The sequence below is a fragment of the Pleurodeles waltl genome, chromosome 4_1, assembly GCF_031143425.1.
Source record: "Pleurodeles waltl isolate 20211129_DDA chromosome 4_1, aPleWal1.hap1.20221129, whole genome shotgun sequence".
NCBI classification, from domain to species: domain Eukaryota; kingdom Metazoa; phylum Chordata; class Amphibia; order Caudata; family Salamandridae; genus Pleurodeles; species Pleurodeles waltl.
The window spans coordinates 233912472-233927135 of NC_090442.1; the positions used below are offsets into that span (position 1 = coordinate 233912472).

Below are 14664 nucleotides of genomic sequence, written 5' to 3' on the forward strand. Positions count from 1 at the left end.
TGCGGCGGGGAATGCAGCAAGGAAAGTGGAAGCCTGGATCACCAAGCTTATCAGGGTGGGGTGTTGGTGAGGAAACTTGGTCCTTTAGGGTGGGGAGATGTGGGTAGGCAATTAGCCTATTCACAGGATCCAGTTGGGCATCTGAAGTGCTTCATTGAAAGGGAGCAGCGGTTCAGAGAAGGAAGCTCCTGACTGTAGAACCTCCGTCAAGGTGTTAGTCTTGACTGCCCCCAATGGCAACTCAAAGTCCATGACCTCAGACGCACTCTTCACTACCATAGCATATGCAGTTCCCTCCTCCGTAGCCACGGTAGGGGGAGAGAGCATGCAGGCACACAAGTCTATGTCCTGACTTCCTGACTGGTATTCTGAAGGGTCCGATGACCCCTCCCATTCTTCTGAGGCCAAGACCAACGGAATAACGCTGAGACACAGACCTAAGACACATGGGTCCTGTCAGTGCCAGAGTCGCCATCAGTCGACTCCGCTCCAGCTTTGTCAGATTTGGGGATCCAAATCGGACTGGCACCACCAGTATCGGGACCGGTGATGGGGAAGGTTGCATTGGCACGACTGGAGCCGGTCTAGATACCTGATCAGACCCATGGGGGCCCACTGGAGCCAAGGCCGAAGCCGCAGAACCAGATGGGGCACCCTCTGATCTCACAGGGCCCGAAAGTGCTCCAGAGGGGTTTGGCCTGCTCAAAATTGAAAGGCACGGCCTCATAAAAGTCTTATCTGAGTGGGAGTGTCTTTGGCTCCTGGAAAAGTTGGGAGGCGCAAAGTCAACACAGGCACAGGCTCTGCAGAATCATGCCTTCAACGCTGATGCTCCTTTGTTGCGTTGGCTGATGGATGAGCACAAGTTGAGGCACACTGACTTTTTATGCTTCTTGTGGCCCTGACCTGAATGTCCCGAGAACTTAGAGTGGGATGAAGAGGTCTTGGGACTCCTAGAGCAGTCCTGGGACATTCCCTTCGACCGGGACTGAGACCTCCAAGGAGATGTGGAGTCGCGTGCTGGGCCGCTAGCAGCTAAAGGGACCACTCCCTCAAATCTTTTGGTGCCATGGCATAGCAGTCAGAGCATAACTTGGAGTTGTGGTAGCGCTCCAGACACCACAGACACTCGAGGTGTGAATCCGTAACTGACATGGCGCGGTGACAGGCACCACGAAGTTTAAAACCCATTTTCATCAAAGACATTCTCTCGACACCAGCAGGAGGAATCCTCAAAGAAGGGGTGAACAAAACGTTGAAAAAAGCGTGTCAAAAAGTGACAGAGGGGAGCTCTCTCCGGATCTGCGCTGACTGGCTTGGAAAGAAAAAAACTGATGTCAGTGCTCCGAGGTGGCTCCTACATAGGTGAAGCAGAAGCCCCTTCTGGTGTGAACGACGATGCGCAGAGCTGAGCGATGCCACCTACCAGCCGGCAGGGGTACTGCTCACAGAAATATTCTGGATCCAGTCTGATGCCTGGGAAAATTCAAAGGTAAGGAACCTGAGGCTAGAAGTCTCTATGAGTTGAGTGTCATGGTGCAGAGTGGAGCAGATTAGCATAGAGTGGGGTGGCTTAGAGTGGGGTGGCTTAGAGTAGGGTGGCCTAGAGTGGTGTGGAGTGGTGTAGAGTGTCGTAGAGTGCAGGGTCACAGAGTGGAGTGTAGAGTAGAGCATCGCAGAGTTGAGTGGGGTGTCGGAGAGTGGAGGGTCATATAGTGTCACTGAGTGGATGTGAAACTTTTTTCTGCACTTTAATTTTTTTCCATTTAAAAAATGACTTTTTCAGTTTTAAATATGACAGTGCTTTTTCTACTGGCCACTAGGAGCAAGAAGCCTGTTTGTAAATGCAACACTTTGAAAAAGAATTGAGAAAATTAAAATAAAAAGTTAACTTAATCATAAGGTAACTTTTCATTTTAATTTTCTTCGATTTAAAAGCATTGCCAAACGTCATTTTGTTCTCACCTCCAATACTGAGTTGACAAGCACTTTTATTTAAGAGTTAAAAATACCATAGCGCTTCAATTTTTCACCTGTTCCCTGGGTCATAAATCTGACTCCAGCACTGCTCCTTTTCAGGCTCCGTTATCAATAGCCTGATGATGATAATGTAAAACAAACACAGTCTTCCTTTAACTTTAAAAGGAAAAATGTGACCCCCCCCATGCTTATTTAAAAATGAACTCCAGGCTGTGAGCTACTCAGAAGGGGTCTGGGAACTACTGGTAGCTCACGATCGACTGGTTGGAGACACCTGGCCTAAAACAAAGAAAGCCAGCAAACAGAAAGCAAGCAAATGTGAGTTACAAACCATAAAGCCAAAGGTACGCAATGGGCAGAAAGTATTCATAGGTTAGCTTTCAGAATGTCCCCTAGACGTCTTAGCAAACCAGACAGTTGGTACGCTTTGACCTAAAAAAGAATTGGACAGAACACTTCTGCACAGAATAAGATTCATAGTACAACCCCATATAATTCATTTATGGAATGATAAACACCAACTTATATATGATATAATGGGGCAAGCAAAGCTAAATGGTTTTGTCACTTAGTTTAGCACATTCACTAAATAATACATACAAATCCAATGCAAAAAACGATTCTCACAACAGTTGACTTTATTCATCTACCTAGGAGTGGGGAGAATCTACACTTCCAAATTTCCAGTGCCTCCAAACTTTCAACAATTACTATAATTGGCATACATAATCTGATGAGATAAATCAGGCGAATAGTGGGGAAAACAAGGTAGAGTTAAAAGTTTGACACTGTTAAGGCAAAGGAAGAGACAAATGGAACTCTGCATATGGATTACCTTACAGGAGATGTGACAGATGAAGGCTATTCAGTCGCAGAACATTTGGTCAATTATTGTATTTCAAGGGACAAAATAGCTATGAACAGGAAGCACATACATGCATACTTCCCAGTATGTGCATGAGCACCTGTATATGATGCAAGTATGATGTGTTTGTAAGCCATCTGCATTGCTGTACAGATGTAACTGTACATGTTGCTAATGAGTAGATTATCTATGCAAGTGCCTGTATTATTACTGATCTACACAAACTACATGGAAGGCCGTCTGGCTGTGGGGAGAGATTAATTTATTTGGCCCCAAGGCTGACTTCTACCTAGTTTGGCCCCAGTGTTTTAAGGCAATGGAATGCTTTGCTCCAGGGCGATTTCACTCCTCCGGATCGTTTTACATCCCCTTCCTCATTCTGCTTAAATAGGAAAAATTGTCTTTTGATTAGGTACTTCCACCTTTCTTCCATTATTCGCATAACCTGCGGGGCAACAGTATGGTTACCCTCAAAACAGGACTGCAAAAGAGATTTTCTAGCTACCTACTCAGCAGGTAGGTTGCTCCGAACCATGCCTAGTGGAAGCCAACTAAACAAATGTGAAGTCTAAGGGATGAATGGAATTAAATGATGTGTTTACAATGGCAAATCAAGAGTTTAATGATTAATCTGACCTGCAAAACCACATTTATGTAGAAGTTTCATGTTTTTAGCTCCCATTGAAAGTGCAGTGTCGAAACAGGGTGTGTTGTGTGAGGGCTGGTCAAAAGACGGTGGTTTTGACCAATAAGCATGACCTCCATTTAGGAACCAATAGCTTTAGATTCATAATTGCCTAGCTTTTGCTACAGTATATCCAGGTCGGGGGTAACCTTGGGAAAAAAAATATTGGGTCCAGCGACATAAAAGTAGATGTGTTTGTGTAATCAGGGCAGGAGCGAGAAAAGCTGATTTATGAGAGGCAGCATGAAATCATGGGGAAAGGGGCAAAAAAACGAATTGATCACATTTGACATGCTGTTCCCCATTAAAGAATGATTTGAGCCATCTTATGCTGATAGCTGAAGCATCAGGTGCCAATGCAATGTGATCTGTCAAAAAGTTAGAAAGACTACAAATAGTCTTGGTCTGAAGTATAACCAAGTCATAACCAAAACGCAGTGCCCTGGAGTATCTGGATCAAGGGATGTTTATTTTATTTGGAAACCTGTGGTATACATGTTTAACAGAATTCTGAAGGAAGGTATCTAAGTTAAATGACTAATGTTTACAGTAAATTGTAAACATTGTAAACAATGAATGAGCCAATGGTGTAGACATGTCATACTCATCCTTACAAGCAGATGACTCAACATGGACAAATCTGTCTGGCTAGGAGTAATCATTTTTTACCTGTTACATTTTTCATTTGAGAAAGAGCGAGAGGAAGTGGGGTACAGGGAGATGCAGAAGCCGTCACCTTAGGCATTCCTTGGGCATTTATATATCTGAGTTGGTACCAGATGTTTAGAACTTTCCAAAAAAGTGGTTTTTGCTTACTTTTTTGCATTTATTTGTATGATTTTTTTCTTAAAGTAACAAGACACAGTCGATCAAGTCACATAGGATATCATGCACACAATGTCATAAGCATGGCATTCATTGGCAAGTATGAGACAGCTGTGGGGTACTGCAGGGGAACTTACTAAAGGTATGTTGTAAATAGTAGCTGGGTTTGCCCCCTGCATCTTTAGCAGTGTTGTTTAGGGGTTCTAAAGTATCAAATTAGTCTACTGTCGGGGTGCTCTATCTGGGGCAGGCCACACTATTCTGAGTTAGACATGTATTTGTGTATGGGCCCTTTGCCAGTATTATATATTCCAGAAGGAGAGATGACCCAGTAGGATTAAGGAAAGGAATGCACAGGGCAGGTCCACTGGACCGCAAGTATGTCTCCAGTCATGAATCCTAAGTACTTGTCAAGTGAGCCCATTGCTGCCTTTATTTGCCCATTTACCAGAGAACTATGCATCATAAGTGATTCAGGAGTAGTTTGTGTCATACCTCTGTTGTCTATGTAGGGCAGTGATGTGTGTCTCGGTCCACTCAGATAACCTTTTGGGGTGCACAGTCAATCTTACGGAGCATGGCTACAAGCCATAAGGCTCGCTTTAGGGCAGTGAAGCCTTTGTAGCCTGTCAAATGTTCTTGAATACTAAAACATCCAGTCAATATTTTGTCAATGTCAAGGGGGAACAAGACCACAACATACGCTGCAGATCAGCATTGTCAGACTGGCACTCTAAGGTATGTGTTGAATACTGTGGCTGGGCACCGGGTAAATGTCATGCTGTATGGTGTACAACAGTAATCTGAACCATGAGTCCCTGTATACCAGTGGGTAGCTCAGGACTCTAAGCCAAGCCATATCTGATATTTCCACCCCAGCCCATCCACCCATATTCCTCTAAGTGCCATAAGGATTATTTTCATTGTGTACTGTAGTGTCTTTGTTCTCTTACTCCTACCAAGAGTCAGGCTGTTGAATTTCATAAAATGCCCCTCTGCAATTATGTATTCCTGTTTAACACTCCTGAACATGTGTACTTTCTCACCATCACGTGGCCAAAGTGTTGTGACCCTGGCCAGAGTCCAGGCCTCCACATTCAGCTGCCTAGGCAACTTGCGGCAAATGAGCAAGAACCACAGTGGTAGGTCTGATGCAAAGACCAGCTTAGTGTTTGAATAAGTCAAGTCCCTAAGCCAGCACTATCTGGTCACATCCATTAGCATGGAATTTTTCACATGCCTACGTTCCTTCATGTGCTAGCAACTACAGCGAATATATATTGCAGTTCAGGACCTGCAGCCCAGCACCAATCCAACCACCCACGGAAGTTAAGCCACGAGGTATATGTTGTGCTTACTTTTTCATTTTCATTCATAGTGGTTATTTTGGTGAACATTTTCATTCATTTCTGAATTCCTCCAAAGTGTATTTTAGTGTCTGTTACCGTGATTTTATCTTTGGTGTATGGACTTCTGTTCGTAATTCAACGTAATATTTTCTTTTTTTGATTTACTGACAGTATGACCATACATTATTTTAAGTGTTCACGGCTTCAAATTGTGTTTATGTCTGCCCCGAATCTCTTCTAAATATGAATTTGTGATTGGACAGCTATCTCAGTCTTAATAGTTTTTAATGAACATCTGGCATGTGTTCGATCTGAACCTTTTTTATTAGTGATTTTTGTTAAATATCTTTCACAAGTCCTTTGGTTTGGTTACAACTGATATTGAAGGTTAAGGAAAAGCCCCACCAGATTACAATTCTTCCTCATAGTGAACAGTGTAAATGCACGTTTAGTGGAGTTGCATAGGAACATACACTTAAAAACCACAAATAAAATCCAACACCAACGTTTGATTGTATAATGGTTGACAAATGAGACAGACCAGAATGCTTTTGTGTGTCAATATTTCTTAAAATAAAAACCTTGAAAGGTGACTTTAACAATCCGAAGGTACATGGAAAGCAGTCTTGTCATATTTGCAAATGTGCATTTTTTGGTGTGGTCTGTCACTTTCCATACATTTTGTTTTCGAGGTCTGGCTCCTTCAATTGTTTCTGGATCTGGGTATTTGTAATAAACCTGTGCTCGGACTACAAAAAACTGAAACCTGACTTCTGCAAGGCTAGTATCCTCTTACTGCTGTTCCTACAATGATCACCAATAAGGAACAGAATATACTCTGTAACAGACGAACTACCAACCAGACTATGAGGCTTATTTAGAGTTGGGGGGGATGCCGGACATCAGTCAAAAGATTATATGTTCTGTCTGCCTTATTTTAAGTGCATACACTTTAATTTAAAATTTTACTTACCTTTGGAAACAATCTCTCTGGTGAATACTCATCTGCCTGTTGATTCCTCACCTTTTAAATATCCCAGGAGTCAGACTGGATGTGGAAACTTTTCAATAGTTCTCTGCACCATCTGCTCCATCTCAGTACCAAAAGCAATGCCACCGTGACACCACTGGAGCCATAATGGGCCCACACTGGTGCACTGATGACACTTCCTCTTTTTTTTTTTTTTTAAGCTTATTGACATGGTTCCAGAGAATTCCTCCTCAGAATTTTCTTTTTCAATTTGATGATTTCTCTTTTTCACGAAATTTTCAGATTTCGGAGCAGTGCAGGAATGGCACACCTCAAATGGTAAGGATTTAAACCTTGCAGGGACTGTGATGGGAAATTACCCATTATAAACCCCAACAACATCCATCTCTGGTGCTAGGGTCAGCCCACGACGTGAAGTTGTGAGTCAAACAAGAGCATGCACCTCAAGGCTATCAAAGAAATGGAGGCCAAGCTGTTTGTGTCCTGGGCTAAGGAGGACTGAAGAGCCAGAAGAAAATCAGGCCCCAGGATGAAGTTGCCAAAGTCGCTATTGGCAAAGTCCTCCTAATGAAGGCACAAGACAAAGTGATGTCATGATTCCAAGCAGAGCCGACAGTCGAAATCTAAGTCACGAGGCACTTGCCTATGCCTCCGGAATATTCCTCTGAGCCATGATCAGTATTTCTTCCTCAAAAGGAACCTGCATCTCCAGCTCCTTTGGACCCAACGCCAATTACTACAACTTCAGCCTCTGCTTTTCCTTCTCCCAGGCCTCAACAGTGTCAGCCCTACAATGAGTTTCCTGCTCCCAGTATAGACGTGGCCTTCTACCTAAATGTGATTTTCAATGTTTTCTGCGGGGCCATGGTCCCCAGTGGATCGAGTTCAGGTCCTATAAGCTTACATTGTGGGATGACACCAGTGGGCTTTATACCAGCCCTCCTTGTTCCCTTCATTTCCTTAACTGCTTTTTCTCTGGCTGGCCCTTCAGCGTTGACGCCAGACACAACTACAGTTCCATGGCTAATATTGCCTCCTCTTATCACACAGATTAATTCTTCACCTGGGCGCGGGACCAACCTTCATCGGCACCACTCCTTACCTCACCTGAGCCGTGCATTTTTGGTAGATTACCCTAATTTGCCAAACTTCAAATAACCCCCATTTTTGCCTAAATGAAAGCTTGCATTTGTACCCAAAAGTATGCATCTTGTTATTAAAAGTGTTCATGCACAACTAAATCAAGTGCAAAAATAATACAAATTAATTCTGCTAAGCAAAAGATTTACTTGCAAATTTAATAACTGCACAGCAGTGTGATAAAACTAAGTCAGGGATCTAACTTAACAGTAATTGTATGAGACTGAAAACTGAAAAGAGAGCATTGGCTTACTAGGGCTTTTTCCCGTGAGGGAAGTGATACTGAGACGTCGAGTCATGATTGGTGATTTCTGCTGAGGTGGTGTGCGAGACTGCTTTCCCAGATCCTCTTCAGATGTTGGAATTATCAATTCTCCAATAAGAATTCTCTCAAGACTTCCATCATCAACACCTTTCCCCAACCATCGCCCACATGGGAACCTGCAAGACAACAGGAAACAGCAAGTACATTTGGTTTGAGTCAATATTTAGCTTTAGTGAGGAAGGTGACAAGCATTTTAGTAAGCTTATTGTCTGATACAGCAAATAAATTTGACATAAATCCCATTCATCATTATCAAAACAACTCCTGCAATCATTTGTCCAGAAAAATCACTGCATTAAATGTATACTATGAAAGTATCACATAGTACCATGCAGTGGTGAATGCATAAAACGCCTTCATTCAATTACAGAAGCCATACCCCCTGATTGAGAAGGAGAGAGGATGGAAAGAAAAAGGTTTGCATCTATTTCCCAGTACACCTAAAACCATGAGTTGCATAATGGTGGGAGGTAGGATGCTAAAATAATTTACTTTCTGCTAAATCTTGCACTTTGTTTGTGCCCCTCTTAATGCCAGTCTTGTACTATCTTTCTCACAGTTAGGCTTACCATGGCATACTCCTTACATATTAGCATTTCATGAAGAACCTCTTTTGGCATTAGCTCCCAATTAAACCCCAGCCAGTTGTCCATATCGCTTAGATTTTACAAGACCTCATTCGTAACTGACAACTCCGAGCTGCTGCACACCTTGCGTGACCACTCGTATTGACTATTTACTGTTGAAGTGCCAGTATCAAATCCAAAGATTACTTTAGTGATGTAGACTCATTCTCGACAGGGTTTGCGGCGCACTCTGGGAGGGCTTGTCAGTATGTCACAGGTTCATAGACCTGGTTTAAGTAGCTATACCTGTGCTTATTGTTTCCACAGTGAACGAGCTGGCTTACTAAGAGGACCAATCTGCTCATATCTGCCTCCACATTTATACCAACCAGTATATAGAATCATATGGACCATATATATTTCTATCAGGCTTTGATTTCTTGTTCGGTCCTTCCTCACTAGCTCAGGCAGGAGCATTATTCACAGATAAGGCTTGGAGAAACTAATGCTGCTCAACATTTCATTTTTATTCACTCCCACAGGACATGGGCCCATAGGAGACACCTGTAGCACCACAGATGACTAATAAAGATAATACAAAGGTGGTCATTTAGTGAGACCTCAAGACCAACCTTCAAGGATGTAAGTTTTAACTGTTATGACCCTTTGCATTTTGTGGCACAAAACATAATTACAATGTTCTATCAGATTTTTAATGATTATTCATTTAACTGGAATCTTAAAATAACGGGAGGAATATTTCTTTGTTAACCGCTTCAGATACCAGAAAGGATTCTTGGCACTGAAACACCATCTGCTAACTTCAAAAGGCTAATCTTAAGTGTTTAATTCAGTCTTTTTTTTTTACCATTCTGTCCAGATGGTCCCTGCACGAAGTCCGAGTGCCATCCTCGAACATGTCACCCAGGGGGCAGACTCACTCTTGGCCCCAGATCCGGAGCATGGCGGCTGTTATAGTACTTGAGGGAGTGGGGAGCCCACTAGCAGCACATTTGATGTATATGCGATTTGTGAGGCCGTATATCTCAACGCTATTTTCCAGTATGCCAAGGCTGTACATAGCAGCAAAGTAGTACCTATAGGTGGCTTTTTGGGGATCTGGACACAACAAGTGATGGAGTTGACCCTACCGCAGCTTTATAGCGGTGTAATTAATTTCTCCCAGATTATGACCAAACAACCAATATGCCAAACATTGTCATTGTCCCGCTGTGCAATAGGCCTTGAAATCAGGCGTCAGGTCGCAAATGCAACTTCGACAGGCTAATTCTACAGCGACTGCCTTCCCAAACAAGGTAAATTAACAAGGAGTAAAACGTGTGAAATACCCAGGGTGGTACTAAGAGTGGCAGATTGACAAAGTAGTATAGAACATGTGGTAATACTGCCATTTTCGCTAAGGTCAACCGACCTGATACAGAAAGAGCCAGGGATCAGAGTGCCACGAGCACCAGCGTCAAGTTACCCTCTACCAGGTCAGTCTGATCACAATAAATTTTGAATACCAAGATACCGGAAGGATATGGGTCTGGCTGCGATGGTCTCAAGCCCCAACTAAATCAAGGGTTCTGGGTAGGCATCACTGAAGGAATATACATACGACTTTTCTGCAATAATTTGGAGACCAGAGAGCTCTGCAACCGTAGCTAGTATCTGTGCTGTTCCTCCCAAATCTTCCAGCAAATCCTTATAATATAGGATCATAACATCTGCATGTAATGAAACGGAGTGTGTGTTTTTGGCCCAGTAGGATTACCCATGCCTCTGTTCTAGAGCCAATACAAACAAAAGACTAGACTGGGGGTATCAGTGTCTGGACCCACGGAATATACAACAGGAGGCGGATATGTGTGAGCCTGTTTTGGCTCCAGCTGTGGGTTCTAGGTAGAGCAGTTTCACCAAACTGACATATTCTGAGGGTATCCCAAAGGCCGCTAGAGTCGCTAACATATAATCCCAGCTAAGGGTATCAAATGCTTGACGTATATCTAGAGACAAGCATCCTGAAAATGGGTACCAGTGTTCAGATTCATCCATGAGCTGAAATAGCTGATGTATGTTTAACGAGTTAGTGCGACGTGGAACAAAGCAGCTTTAGTCCGTGTGCATGGAGTGAAAGAAGGCGTTGTGCAAGGAGCGGAAGAAGGCGACGTGTAAGTACCTTACTAAGAAGTTTGTACTTGGTATTTAAAATAGATAGAGATCTATAGGAGAACAAATCATCAGGGGATCTGTTGGGTTTAAGAAGCAAAGTTACTATGGCCTCACGGGTCGAGGGGGAGGGGAAGTACTTCCCTTTCAAGTGAACTATTACATAGACTCTCCAGTCAAGGGGCCAGTCACGTAGCATATCAGAGCCTGAGGTTTTGTTACGTGGGAGCTCTTTAACAGCTTTCCGAATTTATGCCTCCGAGATCAGGACTCTCAACACTTCTCTCTCAACTGCTGTCACTTGAGTAGGTGTCCTATGCTGTAAAAATGAGAGTATGGCAGAAGGTGTGGCTGGTGCTGCATATAAGACGGCGTAGTAGTTACAAATAGCCTTGTTGATGCCAATCTGTGCATCCAATATGCCTACGTATGGGGAGTGAATGATTGGAGGCACCATGTAGGGATCGAAGAGAGCATTTGACTACATGAAAGCGTAATTTCTAGTGGATTGTGGTCTGACAATGCTCATTATCTAAGACATTCTTCTTGACTTGTTTTAGTTCTAAGATAAGGCCTGCTGCCTTCTACTTCCACTTCAACTGTAACTGCATGAACCTGGCTTAGCGATCTACACAGAACTGCCATCTGCCAGTCCCCTTAACCAAGAGAAATAACAAAGGTGTGCAACGTAAACTCAGCCAATCACATATGTACCTGAATACCCAAAGCAATTGACATACGCTGTCCTTATCTCACCAAGTTAAGAAATGCACCAAATCCTATCCAAAGCTAGACAATAGTCTCTTACCATTCAGAAAGGAGTTCTATGTCAAAGAACGCAACCCTTAGAAACAACACCAAGTTAACTACATCCTTCAGTCAGTGATTAGACCAAACCCTCTCGTCATAACCAAGATTCTTAAGTGTTATTACTAAAGGGCTTTTGCCCAATTAAGGTGATAAACTGACTAAATACTGACAATGTAGAATTATAACTGTAAAAGCTGAAATGGAATGTCCTGAAACGGACTTTCTGTGGCGCCCAAGGATTCATTATCTTTTAAAACCTTAAAGTAGTCTACAGCAATCAACGTCACTGTATCTGTTTAAATGAGAGAGACGGTCCTACCGAAGTTCAGAGAGTCTTCTGGCCTTTCAATCTTTTTCAAGATGAAAAGACAACAAGGCTATTGGAGGGTTGTGGATTAGGAGCAGTTCAAATCGCGTTTTACACAGACCATCCAAGCAGCATAAATAACAAGCAATTGCACTGCAAAGGGTTTCGCATTTGCTCGAGTTAGAGCTATTAGCGTTGTAAACTCCTAACCGGACCTTTCTTGCCACATAAATTGAAAGTGAAAAGTAATACAGTTTCACATAAGAAAGCGGATTCAAAGCGCCACGGCATCAGTGTGAAGCAGCACACAAAAAGGAAAAAGAAGTTTGCTCTCAGTCAAATGTATCGGCAAAAGTGCAATTAGCCCTGTAACAGGGGTAATGTCCAAGGCGGTAACTAAACCGCCCCAAGGAGGGACAAACAAAGCATTTACCAACGAAAATAAATAATTTTTTAAGGGCAAGCACATGAACGACTGATTGTGATGGGCGTGGTTAAAAGCCCAGATAAATACCAACACGTTTGGAAAAGCAGCGCTTGTGCGCTGCTATGCTCAATCTAAAAAGGACTTAGCATTTGTCCGATTAGCATGGGAAACAATTTGCACTAAAGCAAAACACATACTTTTGTAGAGGAAGTTGATTTTTGAGATTTCAACCACTATTTGTAGTCTACAAAAGGCTCTGGGGCATAGCTTTAAAACTTAGGAGAAGCACGGTTAGCTTTTTTTTCTGGAAGCCATGTGGGTACACCTAACATTACCAGAAATGTAGAGCAACTATCACCTCATACCAGAAATAGTTGGCATTTAGCAAAAAAAGACATGGAAAACACAATTAAGTACTTTAAAAAAATCAATGATGCATCAATTCTGAAATTCCAATAACTGATAAAGATAGCCTGTTCATCAAATGTTAAAACTACAATCTGAACATTCTCCATACATCTGGCTTATGTACAAAGGCTTACTTGTAAGTGTGTCCTGATATTTCATTTCGAACCATGACACAATCAACATGCCACTTGGCTAGCAATCCTGAATTGTCATGGCCAATCTGAACTGTAGTCAGCTTCCCCAAATTTTGTCTCTAAAAGAGGAAACAGTGCATTAGCATACCTGTATAACAATAGACACAGTCTACCCTGATCAGTTACATATCATTGTAACTGAATAATGTGACATTCAGGAATCGCAGAATCGTTAAGTTGGGAGAGACCATAAAGACCAATGTTTAAGACGTCTGGCTGTGGGAAAGAACATTAAGTGCATTAATATACTTGGAACCTTGCAATGACAAGTTTACAAAAGCATTAAAAGAGAGCCTACTCCAACTTTTAATTTTGTATTCGGGCATGCTTTTATTATTTTTTTTTTTTTTAAATGATTACATTCTTTCTTTGTAGCATTAGGAATCTGTACTCCCACACAAAGTATTCTCCCCCAAACATCAACTGTTTAAAAAAAAAAAAATTCTTTCTAATGATTACATCAACATACAAAACAAGAGTTACCATCAAAGTTGTTTCCGGTACAGTCTTTCTTCTCTTGGTTGCATCTGAAATTCGACCCTTCCAATCCATCACTTACATGGTGTAGGAAGTTGGCTCTGTATGCACCATTTCAAAGTAAGGAATAGTATGCACAGAGTCCAAGGGTTCCCCTTAGAGGTAAGATAGTGGCAAAAAGAGATAATTCTAATGCTCTATTTTGTGGTAGTGTGGTCGAGCAGTAGGCTTAACAAAGGAGTAGTGTTAAGCATTTGTTGTACACACACAAGCAATAAATGAGGAACACACACACTCAGACAATTCCAGGCCAATAGGTTTTTGTATAAGAAAATATATTTTCTTAGTTTATTTTAAGAACCACAGGTTCAAATTTTACATGTAATACTTCAATTGAAAGGTATTGCAGGTAAGTACTTTAGGAACTTTGAATAATCACAATAGCATATATACTTTTCAAATAAATCACATATAGCTATTTTAAAACTAGACACTTCGTGCAATTTTCAACAGTTCCTGGGGGACGTAAGTAATGGTTAGTTTTTGTAGGTAAGTAAACCACCTACAGGGTTCAAGTTTGGGTCCAAAGTAGCCCACCGTTGGGGGTTCAGAGCAACCCCAAAGTTACAACACCAGCAGCTCAGGGCCGGTCAGGTGCAGAGTTCAAAGTGGTGCCCAAAACACATAGGCTTCAATGGAGAAGGGGGTGCCCCGGTTCCAGTCTGCCAGCAGGTAAGTACCCGTGTCTTCGGAGGGCAGACCAGGGGGGTTTTGTAGGGCACCGGGGGGGGGGGGGGAGGGGGGGGACACAAGTTAGCACAGGAAGTACACCCTCAGCAGCACGGGGGCGGCCGGGTGCAGTGTGCAAACACACGTCGGGTTTCCAATGTAAATCAATGGGAGACCAAGGGGTCTCTTCAGCGATGCAGGCAGGCAGGCAAGGGGGGGCTCCTCGGGGTAGCCACCACCTGGGCAAGGGAGAGGGCCTCTTGGGGGTCACTCCTGCAATGGAGATCCGATCTTTCAGGTCCTGGGGGCTGCGGGTGCAGGGTCTTTTCCAGGCGTCGGGATCTGGGAGTCAGTCAGTCGCGGTCAGGGGGAGCCTCGGGATTCCCTCTGCAGGCGTCGCTGTGGGGGCTCAGG

General features: G+C 43.0%; 1 protein-coding gene across 4 annotated transcripts in view; it reads right to left on the reverse strand.

Annotated features, from left to right (window-relative positions):
- DENND5B (DENN domain containing 5B) overlaps positions 1 to 14664 on the reverse strand; it is a 517562-nt gene that overhangs the window by 85237 nt on the left and 417661 nt on the right. For all 4 annotated transcript variants that reach the window (XM_069228198.1, XM_069228199.1, XM_069228197.1 and 1 more), the window contains 2 exons: positions 12985 to 13103; positions 8089 to 8276 (listed from right to left, as the gene is read on the reverse strand). In XM_069228198.1, coding sequence (XP_069084299.1) covers positions 8089 to 8276; positions 12985 to 13103 — 307 coding nt within the window. The remainder of the gene's footprint in view (positions 1 to 8088; positions 8277 to 12984; positions 13104 to 14664) is intronic.